General features: G+C 47.4%; 7 protein-coding genes across 7 annotated transcripts; 4 read left to right on the top strand and 3 right to left on the bottom strand.

The window, feature by feature from the left end:
• Positions 1-39: 39 nt before the first annotated feature.
• BGZ61DRAFT_341837 (uncharacterized protein) lies at positions 40-1,155 on the bottom strand (the record flags this gene model as incomplete). The annotated part of the gene is made up of 3 exons (XM_046239457.1): positions 40-462; positions 542-928; positions 1,015-1,155. The coding sequence occupies 3 exons, from the start codon at positions 1,153-1,155 to the stop codon at positions 40-42; spliced, it is 951 nt and encodes a 316-aa protein (XP_046109005.1).
• A 1,979-nt stretch (positions 1,156-3,134) lies between these two features.
• Positions 3,135-4,457, bottom strand: BGZ61DRAFT_527575 (uncharacterized protein; the record flags this gene model as incomplete). Its single annotated transcript, XM_046253124.1, has 1 exon — positions 3,135-4,457. The coding sequence occupies one exon, from the start codon at positions 4,455-4,457 to the stop codon at positions 3,135-3,137; it is 1,323 nt and encodes a 440-aa protein (XP_046109004.1).
• Positions 4,458-5,425: 968 nt separating this feature from the next.
• BGZ61DRAFT_442291 (uncharacterized protein) lies at positions 5,426-7,110 on the bottom strand. The gene is made up of 6 exons (XM_046244706.1): positions 6,878-7,110; positions 6,439-6,808; positions 6,262-6,379; positions 6,064-6,204; positions 5,551-6,004; positions 5,426-5,495 (listed from the first exon to the last, which is right to left on the bottom strand). Exons 1-5 carry the CDS (start codon positions 7,022-7,024, stop codon positions 5,623-5,625), a joined length of 1,158 nt encoding a protein of 385 aa, XP_046109003.1. The 5' UTR covers positions 7,025-7,110; the 3' UTR covers positions 5,426-5,495; positions 5,551-5,622.
• A 1,495-nt stretch (positions 7,111-8,605) lies between these two features.
• BGZ61DRAFT_343238 (Alpha/Beta hydrolase protein) lies at positions 8,606-10,340 on the top strand (the record flags this gene model as incomplete). Its single annotated transcript, XM_046239577.1, has 2 exons — positions 8,606-9,007; positions 9,066-10,340. 2 exons carry the CDS (start codon positions 8,606-8,608, stop codon positions 10,338-10,340), a joined length of 1,677 nt encoding a protein of 558 aa, XP_046109002.1.
• A 1,444-nt stretch (positions 10,341-11,784) lies between these two features.
• Positions 11,785-13,358, top strand: BGZ61DRAFT_442288 (uncharacterized protein). Its single transcript, XM_046244705.1, has 6 exons — positions 11,785-11,959; positions 12,030-12,275; positions 12,356-12,555; positions 12,612-12,703; positions 12,763-12,933; positions 13,028-13,358. Exons 1-6 carry the CDS (start codon positions 11,924-11,926, stop codon positions 13,213-13,215), a joined length of 933 nt encoding a protein of 310 aa, XP_046109001.1. The 5' UTR covers positions 11,785-11,923; the 3' UTR covers positions 13,216-13,358.
• Positions 13,359-17,410: 4,052 nt separating this feature from the next.
• On the top strand, positions 17,411-17,887 carry BGZ61DRAFT_490247 (Cerato-platanin; the record flags this gene model as incomplete). Its single annotated transcript, XM_046250315.1, has 2 exons — positions 17,411-17,471; positions 17,529-17,887. 2 exons carry the CDS (start codon positions 17,411-17,413, stop codon positions 17,885-17,887), a joined length of 420 nt encoding a protein of 139 aa, XP_046109000.1.
• A 378-nt stretch (positions 17,888-18,265) lies between these two features.
• Positions 18,266-20,484, top strand: BGZ61DRAFT_559750 (uncharacterized protein; the record flags this gene model as incomplete). The annotated part of the gene is made up of 9 exons (XM_046255772.1): positions 18,266-18,448; positions 18,492-18,510; positions 18,734-18,762; positions 18,833-18,846; positions 18,990-19,005; positions 19,143-19,336; positions 19,645-19,673; positions 19,942-20,033; positions 20,161-20,484. 9 exons carry the CDS (start codon positions 18,266-18,268, stop codon positions 20,461-20,463), a joined length of 879 nt encoding a protein of 292 aa, XP_046108999.1. The 3' UTR covers positions 20,464-20,484.
• Positions 20,485-21,405: the final 921 nt, after the last annotated feature.

Raw genomic sequence — 21,405 nt, 5'->3', positions numbered from 1 at the left:
TCCTCGTTCAGGTTATATGACAGCTTGGAATTTGAACTCTCATTCCAACTTGTCCTTAGCCGCGACAAGAGCCTCCTCAAAGCCAATGAGCTTGCCGTTAACTCCGAGCTCCTGATGGCTTATGACCCTTCCAGGGTCTAGGTTCTCCCAGTCAGTCACGGACTCGCTCCAGCGGAGCTGAGCCGCTAATTCCTTCCCGTAGGGTCCGTAGAGCGCTTCAAATGCTTCATCAGAGACCTCAACATACTTAGTTGGCTTGCCCGTGACCTTCTCATAATAGACAGCGAGATCCCGAATGGGCTTTAGGTCGGTGGTACCCATGGCGATGCGGTCAAATGCTTTGGGACCAAGCTTGAGAAGAGCTTCAACGATGATGCCAGTGTTGGTCTCCAGGTCACCCGCAAGGGAGACTGTTGCCGATGGTTTGGAGGGGAGAAGGAGTAGGTAGGCTCCAGAGCCAGGCTGCCGCGGAAAGTATTAGCCTGCGCCCATTTCTATACATTGAGATGGAACTTCGAAATGTATCACTCACCGGCTTCACTGGCTTAGTGAAAGGAAGGGTCCACAGGTTTGATGTGTAAAAGCCTGCCCAGTACTCGGACGACTTTGCCCAAAGTTCGGGAGTGTTCTTTCTGATCCACTCCACGCCTTTCTCCTTGTAATCAGAGTGCGGCACTTTGAACTTTCCACCCGAGCTCTTGTCCGCGGGCGGTAGAGTGCTGAGAACGAGATGCTCCAGAGTTTTGGACTTTGAAGCTGCAACAGCCAGGTTTTTGAATTGAATCACCTCTTGCTCACCGGCGCCGTCCAAGCCGTGACCTGGAATGAATTCCCAGTAGAGAGTCACAAGGAAGATTCCGTAGGCGCCTTCAACGGCTCTCTCGAGACTTTTCACGTCAAAGAGATCTGCAGCCACAACTTCGACACCCTACAAGGTAAAGGCTTGGATAAGCCAAAGGTCAAAGGGACAGCCATGTCAGACAGCCGTGTCTGGAAGAGTTATAAACGACTTACTTTAGATGCCAACTCCTTAGATTTCTCCGAATTCACATCACGAGTGACTCCTCGAACTTTCCACCTGTTGTCCTTGAGGAGTTGCCTGACGACGGAGCCTCCCTGGGCGCCAGTGGCACCAAAGACGGTGATAAGAGACATGTCTGGAGTGTGTTGATGTTTGTTCTAGGTCGGAGTCTCAGAGAATGTCTTGTGCGGTAGGGATCGGAGTGAAAAGAGTTGCTTTTATGGTTGAGCTTGGAAGAAGTACGGATTGATACTTCGAATACATGCTCTTTTATACCCCTCGGCGAGCCTCGAGCAATCTAACACTTTCCTGGGCTGACAGATTCTTGCCCGCGACAACACATTATTCCGAATCTCGCGACACATTATTCCGAATACACATATTCCGAATCCCGCGAGAATACATCATTCCGGATCCCGCTTACTAATCGGCTCTAGCAGCGCGAGGCGAAACATACGTTACCACTTGTTACAAGGAGCGGACCAGGTTGGGTTAGTCCTGGGAAAGGACCTTAGGACTGATTCTCGAGGTTGTAAGCCTTCCCCCACCGTGTCTGCGAATCCTCTACATCCGGCTCCTTTACACCCGGCATCAACTAGACGTGGATCACCCCAACAGGAGAGTCGGCTCTACATGCCAGTAGAGAAGTAAGCAATTCATAGTCCCGGGCATCTATCTGCCCATGTATGTAATACAACGTCTTGTATTTGGAGACCGAGTACATGCGCGCTGGCTGCCGTGTAAGTATAGTCAATCTTGTCTCGGCTACTGAGCGCCCCCAAACCTCTAAGCCCTCCGATAATTGATGCTACCGGGCGTACGCTACGGTCGTGATGAGCGATGAGGGGGTCTGGGACCTACCCCTCCCTGACATACATGGGACCAGGGCCAGTAATCGCAGATCCTTATGCCGGATACCATCGGCGGTGCTGAATTAGTTTTGCGCTACACCCGCTACACCCGCTAGATCCGGCATGTCACTTAACTTAGGCAAGTTGTCATCAAACCTGTTTCGTCGCGGAAAGGTCGATCGGCAGTCATGAATTGGTAGGACAACCATGATCTGTAGGTGCTTACGGAAGATGGCAACTTTAAAGTGAAGCTGGGTGTATTAAAATGATGCAGTTTGGCAGCTATTGTCCTCATGTCTTGCTCCCAGTTAGCTTCCGAGACTCAAAACTTGACGCTTGATCATTCTATCATTCCAGCGTCACTTCACCACCCGCTTGGCTACCCCTTTATGCTTATTCACGGACGGCATGTCGGGGCTTTTCCCCGACCTCTGCTCGAATGATTATTAGATTCAGTGAGGGATAAAGTGGAGTTGAAAGGATTCCTCACATCTCGGCATTTGCTCGGACCCGCTCAGCGGGAGTAACCTTAACCGTAACCTTAACCGTGACAATCCCCGAAATGCCGATGATTCGACTTCTTCCCGCCATAGGAGTGCCGAGATAATGAGCCTCACCTGGGACTTAGATCGAGGTGGTTCGGGACAAGGAATGAGTAATGTTCAACCCGTGCTGAGATCCCAATTTATATTCTTACGCTTCCTTTTGTGCAAGTACAACTACAACTGGGTGATGTATTCCACAAGTGCAGTTCAGCAGCGGGGCTACGGATTGAAATGTAAGAGGCGAAGCCACCCACCCTTAGAAGATTGCTGAGAGTTCTATATGCTACATTATGTACAGAATAATATCCTTGAAGTGGGAGTAGGCCGGAAAGCCCAGATGAGGTTCGTGGGTTATGTCGAGGCAGACCGGGCCACCGGAATGTCAGAAGAAGGGTCACGAGGCTGTCGTCACTCATTTGGATCGCGGACCGGTCGGACTAATAATTTTGGAAAGATTTACTACATGTATCAAACGATCATAGGGTCGACACTCAAGAATTCATTTCTGTTTTCGTTACATCTCCTCGCCTCGTTACCTTTCAGGGTTGGAATGCAATCTTATTTACAGGTAGCAATATCGTCCTTGAAGCCTAGCACACTAAATTTCTTGCAGGTTAACGTCCTATGGTCCACTCTCGACCTCATCACGGCATAATTCTATCTCTCACGTAAATCCTCAACCACGCATGCCCTTAGGGGCTTTTCGGCCATAACAACTTAACATGTTTGCGCATCACCAAGTCCCAGGTCAACGGCAGCCAACAACAACTCCATGAAACCAGCACTGGTTGCCTTGAGGTTGGAGTTGTACTGAGCAACCGTAGGATAGAACGGGCAGGACGCCGCGCTGTTGCCGAAACCAAACTCTACCGTGTATGCGTGAACAAGATTCTTGCTGGTGTCCGCAAAGTGGCGCGAGTAGGCGTAATCGTCGCTAGCACCGGATGTGGGATACAGATCGGATGCTTGCATAGCCGTGTAAGAACGGCCGCCTCCCGCAGACATGGCGGAAACCATACGGTTAGCTGCGCCGATATTGGCGTCGCTCTCGGCTTGAGGCGTATACTCGCCGTAGCCTCTGCCCGAACCGGGCGTGTCGGAAAGGACCCCGCGGACACTGTTGTAAGTGCTGTTGAGAAAGTTCATATACGGGTACCTGGACTGGTTGTCGTCACTGCCCCAGCTGTAGAGCACGTCGCCTGCGTACGAGTGCAGGTCAACGAACCAACGGACCTTGGAGTAGGTATCAAATACCCACTTGATGTTCTTGGTCTCGGGCTCGGAGAAGGCGCTGGTTCCGTGGTACGTCTCAGAGCTGGTCGAGGTGGAGGCGACGCTGGACTGCACGCTGGACGCAAAGAGGTTCTTAAAGTCCCAGAGGAAGTCGAAGTTGCGGTTCAGATCCACGCCCACGGATCCGCCCGAGTTGGGGTTGCGGTTCTTTCGCCAGCAGCTGTTGGACGACTGATCGTAGGCAACTCCGTCGGGGTTGCTCAGCGGAATAAAGACAATTCCGGCAGACAAGGCGGTCTTGACTTGCGCATTAGTATACGTCTTGGTTCCGTACGTAAGGCCAACGTTGTTCTTGTTGGCGTACAGCAGATCCGAGATAAAGTACAGCACGCTGTCCATGGATCCGCGCTCTCGAGCGTGGATGTTGCCGTTGAAGAAGACACGGTAGGCGTTGTTGCAGGTGCCTCCGGTGCCCCCAACCTTGGCTCCGAGCACAGTGGCGCCTTGGTAAGTCTTGTACGGGGTCTCAAACGTTGTGATTCCGTACGTGCTGGCGAGGCCTTGCAGACCGCTCTTGATCTCGGCGACGTTCAGGAGCGTGCTGAAGGAGGCGCTGGATTGCGTTCCCAGTCCTCGTGGGGCTGTTGCTCCGGCACTGAATCTATCGCCGGTGCCAATGGGGGTTCCATTGCTCGTTTGACGACGGACAACTGTCCTCATTTCACCGCCCTCGCGCTCTTCGGGGAGAAGACATCCCGATGTCACTGAAGACAGCGCGAGCAGCGTGCTAAGAAGAGAGGCCTTCATTGTCACAGTCAAGCCCGAGGAACAAATAGAGACAAAAGTTGCTGCTCTCCACTTAGGAAATCATGACACATACATCATCTTATATACCTATTAACACCAATAGCAACTGCCTTGCTCGGCTCGAAACTTTAACGCATGACTCTAAATATTAAGTCAACAACCCTATATCTAGCACTGATAGTACAGAAAGCCCTCTATATTAGGCAGTTGACAAAAGATAAGGTTGCACCGACTTGGGAACTGCTCGATAAGGGTTAGTGTCGGCTTTGGACTTTAGCTACCTTCTCGCTTTAGCCATCTCTCCAAGCGAAAGTCCAGCGGGGTTTCAAAAGTCCTCCGAGATCTCCACTTGCACCACCACCCTAACCGGAATTCACACACAAAGATACCAATCATGTAGAGAATAGACTAGGAATAGTAAAGGCAACTGCATTTTCGAGTCCCGAGATCGAGGCCTATACCAAGCCTTGGTTTTACGGCAGAATCACCATATGCGGCATCAATCCCAGAGGCCCTGGATGAAGTCTTGGCGGTCCCATTCCCATCGTCTCTATCTACCTTAAATTCTACGGTATCTATTCCGTTCTTCGACAGGACAGTTTGCACGCTGTGGCAACGGAGGATTCTGTGCTAGGAAGAATATTTGACATGTCATGCACGCGTTGTAAATTATCTTCAAAAGTTGGGTCTTTAACAATTAATGTAAGCGGTCCTATGATCATCGCATCGCGGCCTGAGCGCACAATCAAAAAGTCAAGATGGGCGTGCCATTTTGAATCCCCCCGTTACTGCATAAGACTATAATTATAGTAGAAGTAGTGAGGGAAGTAATATCTGAAGTATAGAGTCGTTTGAGGGATAGGTTATTTTTAGGAAAGTGAAAAAATTCCACTTTTTCTCGTGCTCCAGGGTAGGTTCACTGATTGAGTGTTGCTTCTAGCAATGAAATATAATGAGATATTTAGTATCGTTGAATAGATAGCAGCGAAGCCTCTACTATACTTCTGGTCCTTAGACGCCAACCGGCCTAGGTGGAGACTTGTGAACCCATGTAAGCAATACAAGTCCCCCGGGTTGATGACTGTTGGCACACCTTTGGATCATAAGTAGTAATTGTCTCAATTATATGCACATTAGTCACTTCTAATTATTCTGTTTCAAATATCTAACGGTCGGCACCCTTCCCACTATTCACATGGGCCACGCTCAAGGGTTTGAGCTCTATTGAGTTCTCGTCGCTCAAGCTTACCCGTTCGTGATGTACCCTCACTTCTTCCGTTTTCAAGACGCCACCCTGTCTCAGCGATGGTTTGGATTGGCTGCCTTCTGCATCCTGTAGAGCCTCTTGAGACTCCTGCCACCCTGCAGTTGACATGATGAGAACAGAGTTCCGGCCGTATTTAGAACCAAAGCCAAATCGCTTCGATTTTCTCTGGTCCGAGCCATCTTGAATATGGCTTCCCATTCCTGGTTCAAGTGGATTCGTCTGCGATTTATTTCGAGGATAACTTTTTTGACTCGACTTGAGCTCCCGGTACAACATCCTCCTGTGTTGCCGTTAGTCACCTGATTTCAGCAGGCAAGGAAACTGAACACTAAAACTTACAGAATAGGGATCGAGATTGCCATGATGGAGGCTGCGGGCTCCGTCAGTGTCCAGATGGTTAGATCAACGCGGGCATAAGTGAAGTCAGTACTGGTCATGTTGACCACCAGCACTGCTTTCACAATCCCCGTTATTCCGGCACTATTCAGCATTAGTCAATCACCTCAGGTGCAATACGGTGCTCTTGGGGGTTCGTACATGGCACCTAAGCTCATTGCTACGGCGACTCCAAGCCTCTCGCGACGCCGCATCGACATGCCCATGATGATCTGCCAAGGAAGGAATGCCAACACGAAATCCAGGATCGCGGAGTAGTCTGTAGAGCTTGTTAGTTCATTGGAAAATTGGATGTCGGATCCGTTCTCTTGGTCTTACAAGCCGCGAATAGCTGGAATTTGACGAGACGCCTCCTGTCCCAGCAAGTCCCCGGTACATCACTATCCCACACCTTTTTCAACGGCGTGCATTTGGCGAAGCCGAAAATCCACACCAGATTCATTGATACGTTGATGGTAACAATGACAAAGATGAGGAAGTATTTCATCCACGCATTCGTAGCGATCCGGTACAATGTCATGGCAAACGACGTCTTGCTCGTGGTTGTTGCTATAATCCCGAATGTCGCCACAAGGATCGTATTGAGGTTGATAGTCTTCAGATTCTCGTCACTGATGGTCCAAATGTGACTACCAAACCCAAGAGACACGATGTAGGTATTGATCGACACGGCGATCACCAATGCTACCTAAGACAAGGACATGAGTTACCGAACAGTTGGGGCAGTCATCTGTGACAGAGATTCACCCCGACCTACCATGGCGATGATCAGCAAATGGTCGTCCCACCACAGGCCTCTACCGCGCCACAATTTGCAGTATAAGCGCAGGAAGAGCAATATGGCAGCTGCCGCTGTCAGAGTCCAACAGGAGGCAATAAGCCGGGTGCCCCTGCTATCGGCCATTGTGACACTCGCTGCACGCACCAAGTTGCAATGAGGGGATGATCAAAAGCAACAGCTGCAGAGCGTAGGGCAGTGACATGCATCAGATGGCAATCCCATCCACATCCTGGCTTTCCGGTCCCTCTCGACCTTATATTTATTAGTCCCTCCGTTGATCCTCCCTCCATTGACCGTCCTGCTGGAGCTTCCCGGACGCCGTGGCGCAAAAGTTCTGTCAAGTGCGCTCATCGGCGACATATTTCGGTAAGGATCAACAACGCTAGGCGCTCTCACGAGGCACCGTGCCGTTTCACTAGCACACCGGGGATTAGAGTTGAGACGACCACTCAGCTCTTGGGCCCAATGAGCTGATGGAGGGGAGGCATGCCCCTTTGTCCCTAATCATGTCCTTCACACCATTCTCAGGCAGTCTCAGCCACAGTTTCCTTTCCTCTAGCATGTTACGGGGATTGTATCGAGTTGTTTTCATTTTACTTGTTGGAAATAACTGCTTGTCATACACTGAACTTTGCACATCTTTCATAGCGAGCTGTTTGATTCACATGGAATAACATCAACAAATTTATCATTGCATGTCTTACAAAAATACCCTGACGAGCTGACGGGCATGGCTGACAGTCTGGTGTGATTTGCCTGACTCAAATATGACAAGGGGCTGGTTTGTTGATGGTGCGATGAGCACGAGTCAGTTCATGTTGACCACTCAAGCCTCACGCCTTGGACTCTCTCGCTACTCCATCCATCACGCGGAAACCCACACCCGAAAGCAAATATTAAAACCCGGGAATTGGGCTGCTTACCCCTGATTCAAGTAATGGGATTTCTAGCCACGCTATCATCTTCGCGTCTTCTCATGCCGACCTAGCGTTGAACCTTCTGATGATATGACTTTTCTATTCGTGCGCTTTTCAAGCCACTTAGATCATCGCTAGCCATTTCAGGTTCCCACGAGTCACGCTACCGAGGGTCTAGCAAGCTAAGATTCTAACTAAATCTGGGAATAGCGGCCACTTGTTCCGGGACACTTCCGGCATCCGGACGGGCGGGAATCCATTAACCAGCAGGTAGAATGAGAGTAGATGTAACGCTATTTGCAATTCTAATGAAAAAATGCAGAGAAACTTTGAAGTAATGACAACGGTCGGCTACAGCCGCAAGCTCACTTCACACAGAACAAGCGAACCATGTGGGGAGCTGAAAGCATGATCCACAACGCGGGCAAGGGGATGAATCGTCACTGATCTGCCAGAGGCTGGATACATTTGGTAGTGATCGACAGAGTCACTAACACAAGTCGGTGGTGTCAACACCGCAACCATCCCTCATGTGGGAAAGCATGCGAGTCCACGGGATCTCTGGCTACGGTCCGTAACCCGGTTTTCCGGGCGGTGCATCAAGATTTTATTCCAATATGATATGACGAGATAATTTCTTGAGTTCATGAAATTATTGGCCCACTACCAGCTTGAACCAGTCTCGTTATAAGCGTGCCTTTGCGATCTGCAGGAGACATGGCGCTAATGTGACGAACCTCCCTCCCTTTCGAAACTCTGGCAAGCCACGTCTCGTCAGACGCTCACCATGCATTCGTACGGACGAAACCTTCTCTTGGCGCTTCTGTCAGGCTTGACATTGGCGGAGTCCTCCCCAAGCCCGTGTGGTTCAGCTCCCTCGGTCCATCTTGACAACGGCACCTATATAGGCGTGCACAACGAGCAATATGAGCAGGACTTCTTCCTCGGCATCCCATACGCGCAACCTCCCGTTGGTCCTCTCCGTTTCGCATCGCCTCAGCCACTTAAGGAATCCTTCGACGAGCCTCGATCCGCTACCGAATATGGGTTGATGTGTATTGGATACGGTTCGGATACTGCGAACCTAGGCAATCCCGTTTCTGAGGACTGCTTGACTGTCAACGTCGTCCGTCCTGCAGGTACAGGAGCAGGAGATGACCTCCCGGTCGGTGTCTGGGTGCATGGAGGGGTGAGTTCTCGTGGTCAAGACACTTGATTCTCGGCTGTTGCTGACCTTGATTCGACAGAGCTACGTGATGGGAGGTTCGCGTGACCCAAGGTATAACCTCAGTTACATCGTCGATCAATCCGTGAAAGAGAACAAGCCGATCGTGGCCGTTTCAATCAACTACCGACTCTCCTACTGGGGCTTCCTGTTCGGAAAGGAGATGCAAGACGCAGGGGCCGGCAACATTGCCTTCAAGGACCAGCGTATGGCGCTGGGATGGCTTCAGGACAACATCGGCGCGTTTGGGGGCAGCCCGGACAAGGTCACAATCTGGGGAGAGTCAGCCGGCGCTCGATCTCTAGGAATGCAGCTCGTCGCCTATGATGGAAAATCCGATGGCTTGTTTCGCAGCACGATACTCGAGAGTGGCAGCCCCGTAGCCAAGTTCGTCCGTGCCGAGGCCTGGCAGTCATACTTTGATGCTCTAGTTGAGCAGACGGGATGTGCTGCGGCTGCTGATCGATTGGACTGCCTGAGAGAACTTCCCTGGCAGACACTCAACAAAATCTTCAACGGTACCACGTCGTTGGGTGTCACTTCACCCACGCTCAGTGCTGTAATCGATGACGACTTTATGACAGACCAAGCAACTCAGCTCCTGAGTGAGGGTAAATTTGCCCACGTCCCGCTTCTACTTGGCAACAACTTCGACGAGGGCACAGCGTATGCTAAACAGGGTATCAACACCACGGCACAGTTCCAAGCCTGGCTCACTAGCTTGGGCCTAGACAGCACTCAAGTCGCAAGCATCACGGAGCTGTACCCGGATGACCCTGACGTAGGTATTCCCGCCTCCTACGTTGGTCGACCTGCTGCGAACCCATGGGGCCTGCAGTGGAAACGAGTGGCGGCCTTCGCGGGAGACTATCAACAACATTGTGGCAGGAGACTACTGGCAGAGTCATACGCTGGTGTTGATCTACCTGTATACTCTTACATGTGGAATGTCTACGTCAATGGCCTGGGACCTATTTACGGAGCAACGCATTTCCAGGAAGTTGCCTTTGTTTTCAACAACATCCAGGCGGCTGGATACGCGACTAGTCCGTTTGAGAACAAACCTGTGACATACATTCAGTTGGCCGACCTGATGAGCAAGATGTGGGTGGCCTTCATTCACGATACCAATCCCAACCTGGGCAAAGGCTCTTCGGAAGCTGTCGCATGGCCGCGGTACACGCTCGCACAGCCTGACAACCTTGTATTTGATGTCAATCGTACTGGTTTATCATATGTTGCGGAGGATGATTATAGAAAGTCAGAGATCTCATATCTCTTGCAGGATGTGTTTTAGAAACGAAATACACCGTCGCTAGCATAGATTTGTCGGTTGTCAATGATTTCTATTACTGCGTGAGAACCCTTGAGGTGCCGCCTAATTACAATACACGATACGTATGTTAACTGAACATCTGAATCTCTGAATTTCTGTATGCACCCATCCTTTAGGTATTCGATTATGTGTTGCATATAGACAGAAAAAGTATTTGCCAGTCGCAGTGTAAACCGCCTAACATTGAAGCATTACAACTAAACCCGCGTCACCATCCAAGTCACTCTCAGTACCATGTCCTATTTCATAAATACAGAATAGCCCTAATTAGTTAAACACTCGTCAACATTCTAGACCGACGACCATTTAATAATAGCCCATTGATCAATTAAGTTAATTGTCATATGACCGTATGGAATTAATATACCAAATGTTCCTACCTACCGTGAGTAATTTCGGCACTAGTCATGGAGACCAATTCCTCACCCAGCTCCCAGATTCGTCTCGACAGAGCTACATCTTCTGTGCAAAGCTTTTTTTTTTCTACACACATGCGAAAAGAAGCGACTTCTCACAATGCATATCAACTATGAATAAGCCGAGCATGCCCAAGTACAGTGCGTTCAGTTCAGCCCGAATCTCGACGTGGATGTGATGACCCTCACAATGGAGCCTTGGTATTAGGATCAACTGCTTCAGTCTCAGCTCACAAGCACTACGCTCGGATAAATGCGTCTCTTAAAAGCAGCCGACTTAGCGGAGCAAAAGCTCATTACTCTTATCACCGGGGGTATTTATTTCCATGCAACGACTTCGGCCCGGGTGGCGTCCGGATGCAACATCCTCGAATGTGATCGGTAGCAACGATTGCGGAGAAGGAGTGAAAACGTCTTACACGTGATCTAGATGATTCCCAACAGACCCAGTGGCGCTACACGGCGTTAATTAGGGACTTGGCAGCTTTGAACTCTGGGAATGATCTTCCATACCTTACGCACTTGGCCTGCCCAGGCCCAGGGATCATCTCCAAACTCTGATAGCAAAACGCCACCATTGTTACCTTGGCGACGGTCCAGATTCATATCGACTCGTATTGATGCCATTACTAATCTTGTTGCTCATATAACAACCGAATTGAATCATGAACATCCGTGCCTTGATTCACCTGCCTTTTTCTTTTCAATTCGAAGTAACATAGTTCGCAAATATTCCATCAAACAACTGATCTTGTTCGTTTCACTCGGCATCGAAATCTCGACTGGAATGCAATATTCTCCAGTGTGGCGTTATCCCAAGAATGGAGCTGTCTTGGGAAAGCCTAAACAGCTTTTCTGTCATTGTTCTGGGTTAGCTCCGCTCATGGCTCGTGGCAAATCCCGATGGGCCGCTTTCAAGTCTGGACTCCTTGGCTAAAACTATATAGCTCCAGGGCTTCTCCCGCAAGGGAGATGCAAGACGAATTTTTTCTTAATCATGGCTTCATGTCTCAATACCTCCAAAGCGACGAGACCCCACAGCATGTCTAATTGTGCCGTTCGAGGAACCTTCTAATCCAACGGGACCAAATACGATCTCACGAGCATCGACAATACCGACCAAAAGCCATGGGCGCAAGTTCTCCAGGGCCACTTCCCCTCCTCGTAAGAATACCAGGTCCATGTGGTCGAGAGGTCGCATCTTCTCCCGTGTTCTAACGCCAAAGCCCAACAGGTTTCAGGATGGCTTCTCACGGGCATCGCTGCTGTGGCCATCATTGCACGACTTTATCTTCGCCTCATAATTCAGAAAAGGAAGTTGCTGTACAGTGATTGGTTCATTTGCGCATCGTGGATATGTGGTACCATAACGAATGTGATGAATACCGAGTTGGCACACCTAGGCGCGTTTGACAAACACGTCATGATGACACTGGATGGGTATCGTGGAGATCCCGACAACATTGACATGATAATCAAGGCGAGTAAAAGACCGTCATAAAACAGAGTCGATCGCTCAACTTCCTGAAGGAAACTTAGCTAACATGTTGTCTTAATTAGTTGCTTGTGCTGTCACATATTCCGCTTTGGTCGACTTTTTACCTTTGCAAAGCAGCACTACTTGCAGCCTACTTACAATTATTCCTAGAATTCATGAAGAAACGAAAAATCTTTCTGTGGGCGACAATGGCCTACAACGTGGCAGCTTACCTTGCGAGCATTATTGTGCTACTCTGTGTCTGCGAACCTGAAGATGATTGGTGAATATTATTCCCCCAGAAGCGACTGTATGGTTTCGCTGACGGACTCGAATCAGGAGTCTAAGCCTTCCCGGATCTTGTGCTATTAATTATGGTGAAAGTATCTTTCTCATATCCTGGGCCCTGCACTTCTTCGGGGACATTCTGGGTGAGCCTGGACAGAAACCTACCGGCCCCATGAAACAAATAAAGACTGACTGTGAATAGTATTTGCGCTTCCTTGGCTCATTGTGCCAAGTATGGGGTTGAAGACGTCATTGAAAGTGGGAGTGTACTGCACATTTCTCCTTGGAGGCATTACCATGATAATTTGCATCGTCCGCCTCGTCACACTCGAGGCTTCAGAGGTTCGAAATAATCTCTCCTTAAGTTTGATGGGTAAGTTTTGTCATGTCCAGTTCATATTTCACGCCAGCAAAAAACCCTGGAATTATCATTGTGCTCGTACGCTAATCTACGCCATTGACTCTAGTACTTTGGAATACCCTTGAATGTGGTATGGGCGTCATTATCGCCTGCCTACCATCTCTCCGCCCGTACCTTCACGACAAAAATGTCACAACGTCGGAAACCGTCAAGACTTCATCTAGAACATCGAATCCCGGGCCTCGCTGCCAGTCCGGCTCTTATTCAAGTACAGCAAGTCCCGAAGGCGTTTAGAGTGGAGCGAGTTTGTCCGCGAGCAAGAGTTGGGGGAAATGGCACTTCAACTTACAATAATTCCAAAGGCTTTTAGAGAAGAAATTCTACCCTAGTAGTTAATAGAGTCGTAAGATCAGTTAAATTTAGCTTTCCAACTTGTATTTAAAGTCACAACGAATTACTGTAAGTGACAATTCCATGCTAGGCAGTGAAAACACCAGTCCCTGCAACTTTAATCCTCGACAATATACATATACATCACCCAAATGACTGAATCTGTGTTCGCGAGATTTAACTAGCATGCCGCTTTCTTGTGACAACCTTACGATGGTCTCTTACAGGAGACCCGTCATCCCCTGACGAGAAATTGAAGCCTAGTCCTTTTCGAATCTACGTAGTCGCACCTCTCTAAATCTAGAAAGTCGTGGACTATCTTGTGCAAAATTTCAACATAAAAGACTCTCTATTCCATCGATTTTTCAGCGTACTCTGTCGTGGAGATTTGAAATCTCCAGTCGGAGCAGGCTCCAGCAATCAATAGCATAGTCTGCATCATCATACTCTTTATTGTAATAGCCATAGACCTCCAAACTCAGGAGTTTCTTTGCTATGAGAGTTATTTCCCAAATTCCGACCATTATCTCATAATAAATCAAAAATATCTCAACCATGTCCTAAAGAATAAACGACAAACCAGTTGGAATTTTCCTCAGCTGTCGAGCTCGGAGACATGGTGCAATGTTGAGGGTTGCCATTTTCGATATCTCGGGTAAATAAATACCTAACAGAACACTACTCAGCTCTGTGGCAAACGATTTCTATCAAATTTGATTTCAGATCACCAGTCCAATGATGGCTGGAGAAACACAGTTCGAGAATTGACGATTTCGAGAAGTCCTTCAGCACGCTACGTAGGCCCGCGGATTGACATAGCTCGCTGAACTCATATATGGCATCGATAAAGAACCAGAACTTTACGGAGAGATTTACATCCCTAGCTACATTCCGGATTTGTTCTTTGAGCTCTGGAACGCCCCATGGCCCCTTGTCGCTTGGAAAGGACCCTGACTACATGAATTCATCGATGCGGGCAGGCTACGCGAACAAAATATGGGCAACACCCGATAACCAGAGAGGAAAGATTATAGAGGGCTTGAAGTGACTTGTGCATACTTGTGCCTGAGCTCTAGAAATAAAATACCGCTATTGCGGTTCTCTTTGGGGCCCAAGCCGAAAGCACATCCGTTAGAGATGAGAGAGGATGCAAATTGAACAGACTACACAACGCTGAGGCAAGGCCACTGGAGATAGAGGATCTACTATGAAAGTTGAACGATATGAACTCGGATAGGAAAGTTCTCTTAAGCTGAATAATCAGCAGAGTTATAATTATTAAAGTGGCATGAGTTTTCGACCGACCCCTCAATGTTGACTCGCTGATTTTCACTTCATGTCACATTCGATTCCTGTATCCCACCACCGCCTTACGAGGAAATCTTCGAGAATACTTGACAAGCTGACAAGCAGAGTGTGTCACTATATCATCGGGGATGAAATGCGCCATCAATTTGTGGTGGCTTAGCCTTTTGACAAGCGAGGGAGGCTGTTGATCCAGGGATGTTCAAGGAGAAGAGGCGAGAGGTGTAATAGTGTCCACCTCAGTTAAGCTACAACAAAAGTCTTACAAATTAATTGTAATAGAAGCCTACCCTAGATAATCAGCTTGGAAATACACGACGATTGGTATGCTATCCAATCTCATGTGGGGCAAGGTATGGACTTGAAACTGCGCACATCCAAGGGGGCACCTTGCTTGACATTCGATTTCTACGTGGTAGCTTCCAGTGAAGGTAACATAGCCATCACCTGTCGATGGGCTATGCAATCTGTTGCGGAGAAGGGTCAATATTGTAAACTCAAGGAATTCGGTCCATGCAGCCGTCAGCATCAGCAAGGGCATTGAGCTGCAAACACCTCGAGTAGATTAGATTCAACTGATACATGACGTCATACATATGATGGGATCCGAGATAGATGGACGTGACAGCTGGCATGACCATGTCGTCCCACTTCCGCTCACTAATGGCATAATGTAGATAACATTCTGATCCACTCTCACCAGGCCATCCCCAATCAGCCTACCCTACTGCCCCAGGACAAAATATCATGAGTTACAGTATCGACTGAAGATGGCTGGGACTGATGTCAAAAGATATGGAGCCGGCCGCTTGCAGTCTGATATCTCGAGGTCGAGGATGAAGGGTCGGGAAATTAGATTTAAGAATGGTTTTTCCCATTAGAACTTCAATCGCGATCTTACGCGCATGATGCCGACAAAGGGATGTTGGTCAAGGCTTCTTCAATTATCTACGGTCCTTCAAAAGCCCTTGCACTTTTTGTCGAGATTTGGTTTGTTACTGCCATTTTGTCAATCTTGCGGACAATGTCAATCAAATTCCGCACATGGCCTTTCCCACCGCTCTTAGCAATCGCAGGATCGAGGGGAAGTGCTCCAGGTCCCTACCGCCCTTGCATACTCCCGTAGACTATATCCAGCGGAAATACACGTAGACAAAGCAAGAAGCTCAATATCTCGTTCAATACCTCATTCTCGAGCATCTCCGTGTTAAAGTGATGCTAGATGTGTTGGGGGGATGCTGGACTCTTGGATAGAAGCACGATCAACAGATGTCAGGAGGCAGAGATGGAAAAATTGCAAGATAGCTATGACATCGCTACAGAGTAAACTGGCGTTGGCTTAGGTGAGATCGTGGCGATGTTAAGGTGGCGTTGTGTCTAGAACGCGACCGCAGCACAACAAGCCACTAGTCCTGCCACTGGCGCAGTTCTTACTGCATGTCCGGCAGCGAGCTAAATAAGGAGCGTTCCTAAATCTGGCGAAATACTTGCAAGTTGAGGAATATATACATCTGAATGAAGAATCCTTTGTTGTCAATATTGGTAGAGCTAATCCAAGCCCGGTCCAAGGAAGCTGCGGCTTTGTGTGGAGCTGGGCCGTGACGGCTAACCAGGGCGCTGGAGATGGCCGGATGTGGCCGAATCATCCGATGATAGGTGGGATGTGGACTGGATCGCCGGATTAGTTAGTCCATAAATGTTGGAATGCGGGAAAAAAGTCAAATCGGATGGGAATAGATGAACGCGAACAAACCCAGAATTTGGACGTGGTTCTAGGAATTGTAGCATACACAACGAAACGCCGTAAGTTACAGACTAGATTCTTTCATCGCGACTTGTGAAAATGTACAATAAAATGAAGCCTGCCGTCATTCCTACACCGCACATGGCGATAGCTTCGTGTCCGTCTAAGCTCGATCCACACTCACCCACTAGCGACCTGCAAGCCTTACCCCGTCCATAAGCCATAAGCGGTGTAATACTCGGTTCGCCTCCGTCTTTAAAGTTCATCGCCTAGCCTCAGATAGACCTTGTTATGTCATTTACAGAGACAAAGCAGCGATGGACCGTTAATCTCTGTTGATCGTTCAATTCTACATGCTTGATTCGGCCATGATTGTGATCGGAGCGTACTTTCCGAGATGCAACGTTGGCCTAACCGGCCTTGGGCCGCGACTATTCGATGCAACTGACGATCGCATCCGCAAGTCGCTTTTCCGGCCTTAAGGACCTCGCCAGCTCGGGCCGTGAGCACTGTTTAGATGGATACGAGCTGTCGCTTGAAAGCTAGGCCTAAGCGAGACTAGATGTTCCCAAACAAGTTAATTAAATCATCCGACGGCTCCCGGAGAAGCCAGGAATATACTACCCCGAAGCTAACGGTGGACCCCGGAATACGACGTGACACAGGAAGTGGCGAATGGTGCCGGCTCTATACGAAGTAGGGCTATCCACAGGTGGAGATGGGACGCAAATAGATCTTCGCCCGTCCTTTTTCCCGCGGCCTGACCGAATCTTCGACGGCATTCAACCGTGACATCTGATGTCATGTGGGGGAATGACCCACCACGAGCTCGTAACGGAGGAGAAGCAGTATTCTAGGTTGAGTTTAGGAATAGCAATCCGCGTATCAAGCCCGGCAATTGTTCGAGTATAAAGGGTACCGTCGAGCCTCTCTCCAGTTCAATCTCATCACTCATCACTCGCTTCACATCACACACTCTACAACAACCACAACAACACCAATAATAATAATATCTCCCCCTTCAACTCTTCACCAACCCAAACCGCAAACATGCAGCTGTCCAACATCCTCTCCATCTTCACCCTCGCCACCGCCGTCTCGGCCGTCTCTGGTGAGTACCACATATAAAGCATCAACACCGCCAATTCCACTAACATACAAATAACAGTCTCCTACGACACTGGCTACGATGATCCCAACCGCTCCCTCACTGCTGTCTCTTGCTCCGACGGTGCCAACGGTCTCATGACCAAGCACCCCAGCTGGAAGAAGCAGAGCGACATCCCTCGATTCCCCTACGTCGGCGGTGCTGCATCCATCGCTGGCTGGAACTCGCCCAACTGCGGCCTCTGCAAGAAGGCCACCTACAAGGGCAAGAGCATCTATGTCCTCGCCATCGACCATGCCGCCAACGGTCTCAACGTCGGCAAGCAGGCTATGGACGCTCTTACCAACAACCAAGCCTCTGCCCTTGGCCGCATTGATGCTACCGTCGTCAACGTCGACAAGAAGTTCTGCGGTCTGTAAACGACCGGGCTTTAATTACGAATTAATAATGGGAATCATGGGTTGGAACCCAGAAACGGCTACTTTGCATTCATCGGCGCTTTAGATTACATTTTGAAGATCATTACAATCATATATTAGATGAATATTACATCCGAGTTTAATTACTCCAATTCGTTGGTCATTTGCGAACCTGGTGAGATATCCAGCTCTGCCTGAGTGACGATGCGGAAAAACTAATTGAATTGGTGGAAAACTGAATAAATAACAACGGCTGCTTGCCCCCGTGACGATGTCGTCGATGCAGTTTCAAACAATGTCGAAGTATTGTGATGGAATTGCGCTTAATGGTTTTGGCGAGAGATGGAGAAGAGGATCGCGAAGGTTCGAAGAGAAACCATGTCCGAAAAAGTGAATGTGACCAGGACTGCGATACCTGGAACACCAGTCGATACTATGGCTCTTCCCACCGTCATTTGTGTAAGGCTGTCAGCGAAGCCCTTAGGAAGGAACAAAGTTAGACCACGTACGCCAAGTACACCGAGAATAACGAGGAGACAAGGAATGTCGCAGGACAAAAAGGTAAATGGCAGAATTGGCACGAAAATGACTTGCCATGTTCCAGTTCCAGCTGCAAAGAGCAGGTATGCAATCAGCGTTAACTGGTGGTGGCCATATCTGATCGATAGGTTGTCCTACTAGTACATGTTAGCTCGGTTGATCACGATCAATACAAGAATGCATCATCGCCCACAATAGGCTGGACCACGGTGTGGATCGGTTCGTGCACCATCAGCAGCCACGATGCATTCTGGAGTTGGTCAAACTCGGATCCTAACTCGAGTTAAGTTTCTATTACTAGTGTAGATAGTGTTAACGTGCTCACCAACAATGGTGTAGGTCGCTGGAGCCTGGCATAGCTCTAGAGTTATGGCTGCGTAATCCGATGGCTTGAATGTGATTTAGATGATGGCTGTTGTGTGAGTGATGCTTGAGATCGAGAAAGGGAATCGTGGTAACCACGCGTGCGTGACGGATTGAGGACTGTCCATCTACCTGAATAGCTCAGGTAAAGAGTAAGCATAGCAGAGAAAGAAATATAGTATTATTTATCAATTTGCAGCTTCGGAATTCATCAGGTAAGGCAGCATCGGTGAACTCAGTAACTTAACCCGTTTGAGGCCATTTATTTTGTTTCTTCTTCTCTCTATGAGCTAATGGTCCAAGCTACAACTCTACCCACAATCCCAGGCGTTGAAATATCATGGAATGCAAGTCCGACGCCAAAGAACCAGAAACTCGCGCCCCGCCACCCGATGGTCCGACGGTGGGACCTCCAGCAAGACAAGCATCTCCATTTGCGCCTATCAAATATAACGACCGCTTTTCACAGTCACAGGCCACACTTTTGACCCTCGCAAGAATCTTGAAAGCAGTTGCACCAATGCAGTGTCACTCCCTTGTCGGCTGGTCAGTTACAAGGCCACGTAGTACCGGGATGGGGAAGGGGGATTCACCAGCGGGTCCCACAACTGAGGCGCAAATCGGGAGATATTCTGTGTTGCCCGTGATCCTGGACTTGTACTCATACTGGCCGACTAGAGGCTTTTAGCACAAGATTTCCAGCCGGAAACACTTTGGGGAGAGAACTTGGCATACTTGGGACAATGACCTGTGGCAGTCCTGCTAGAGGTGCGGTGTAATCGACATCCCATCGCCAGTTGACGTGTGGAGTCAGCCTTGAGACACCATCCATGTAAGTATTTATATCGAAACAGGGATGGAACAGGGTTGAAGCTCACGGTGGGTAAGTATCTCTGTACTGGGGTTCTTGCGGATTAAACGGCCACACCATGACCGTCCCAAAAGCATCAGAGGCCTTTCCAGCACTTTTTATGAGCTTGTCTCGAACGAAACGAGAAAAGGCATCTTTTTGCCGAACCATATCGTGGCGTATGCCAGGCGTGAGGCTCCTTTCAGCAACCCGCCTTTCAATTAGTAAAACGTCAGCTAGTGAGATCGATCATAGCGGCAAACTTGAATACGTACATCTTCTCGCTGCTCACTCTATCTAGGTATGGATCCATCCGGAATTTCCGTCGGTACTCTTCCTGGAAAGGTTTCACAGCATCAGAGAACCCGGCGAGATGAAGATGTGCGGTTGTCTGTTTGTTAGATCAGCGTCGGACCTCGGTAGCCACAGAAATAAGGAGGAGGGTCCAAACCATCTTCAAATCGTCGTATATTGAAAGCCCAGATCCCAGGGGATTGGCCTGCTTCCACTTGTCGTCTAGGTCCAATTCTATTCGTGTACCTTTGGTGAACGCTGCGAGCGACGCGACAAAGCGGTCATGGGTATCAAGAGTGTCCGGATCCTGGTGTGGGAAAGAGGACCAAGGATAAATGACATTGGTCGGAATCTGTCAGCCATGAGAGAAGAACATGATAGTTTGATAAGAGTCAAGGTTACGGGATCACTTACAGAGAGATTGCCTTCGCACTGGTTATGTGGCCCCCCATTTGCGCTTAGCCAGTGTGACGTGATGTGGGATAAGAGTCCCACATCTCGAGCAAAGAAGCCCACTGAGTCAAGGTGACTAAATCCCTCGTCAAAAACGTCTACCAACCCTGAGTATAGATGAAAAGAGCATAACGTATTTAATAAGCGAGTGAGACAGACAAGCGAGTGAGATAAAAATCCTAACCTTCCTACTAGAAATTGCAATAAAAATACCACAAACTATTTAATTAATTAAAACTACTTATTATATTCTTTTTTAAATATCTTAATTACTATTTAATAGGTTTTTATATTATACCTGGGCTTGCTATAGATATTATAGTATTAAATATTTAGTTTAACTAACCTTTCTTAACTACTACTTTTTAAAGATTTAGCTACTATTTATATATTTATATCTATTTAATTAATTACTTGTTTTTTTATTTTTATTATTATAATTTTTTTTTATAATTTTTATTTTTTTATTTTTTAATATTAATTTAGTATTTTATTTATTTTTTAAAGATTTTTATTTTTAGTAGTTAATAAGGTAATTTAATATATAATTTTTTTTATTTTTTTTATACGAAATTATAGAATTTTTAAAATTAATTTTAAAAATTATTTTAATATTTTTTAATTTATTTTTTAAGATATTTAAATTAAAATTTAATTTTAATTATAATTTTTAGAATTTTTAAAACTTAAGAAATTAATAGTTTAATTACTTTTTTAATTAATATTAATATTTATAACTAAATATTAAGCTTTAAGATTATAATTTCTAAATTAAGAAAAATAAAATTAGCTTTTTTAAAAGCTCTTTTAATATTTCTTTTTATTATAGTAATTTTATATATTATATAAAAAATTAAAAAGAATTTAATTTTTAAAATATAAATTATAAAATATTTAATTAATTATTTTATTTTTTAATTATAAGCTTATTTTAATATATTAAAATATTTAATATTAAAAAGCTAAAATAAATAAATAACATAAAATAATATATAAAATTAAATAATTTTTTTATTTT

Source organism: Ilyonectria robusta, assembly GCF_021365365.1.
Source record: "Ilyonectria robusta strain PMI_751 chromosome Unknown BGZ61scaffold_3, whole genome shotgun sequence".
Taxonomy (NCBI): Eukaryota; Fungi; Ascomycota; class Sordariomycetes; order Hypocreales; family Nectriaceae; genus Ilyonectria; species Ilyonectria robusta.
This window is presented reverse-complemented; position numbering and strand designations above follow the sequence as displayed.

Coding starts and splice junctions, on each gene's coding strand:
- BGZ61DRAFT_442291 (XM_046244706.1), bottom strand. CDS start 7,024: ATGGCCGATAGCAGGGGCACCCGGCTTATTGCCTCCTGTTGGACTCTG. Junction 6,380..6,438: donor ATTCCAGCTATTCGCGGCTT/GTAAGACCAAGA, acceptor CAAGCTCTACAG/ACTACTCCGCGATCCTGGAT. Junction 6,005..6,063: donor GCAATCTCGATCCCTATTCT/GTAAGTTTTAGT, acceptor ACGGCAACACAG/GAGGATGTTGTACCGGGAGC.
- BGZ61DRAFT_442288 (XM_046244705.1), top strand. CDS start 11,924: ATGGGCGCAAGTTCTCCAGGGCCACTTCCCCTCCTC. Junction 11,960..12,029: donor CAGGGCCACTTCCCCTCCTC/GTAAGAATACCA, acceptor AAAGCCCAACAG/GTTTCAGGATGGCTTCTCAC. Junction 12,276..12,355: donor ACATTGACATGATAATCAAG/GCGAGTAAAAGA, acceptor TGTCTTAATTAG/TTGCTTGTGCTGTCACATAT.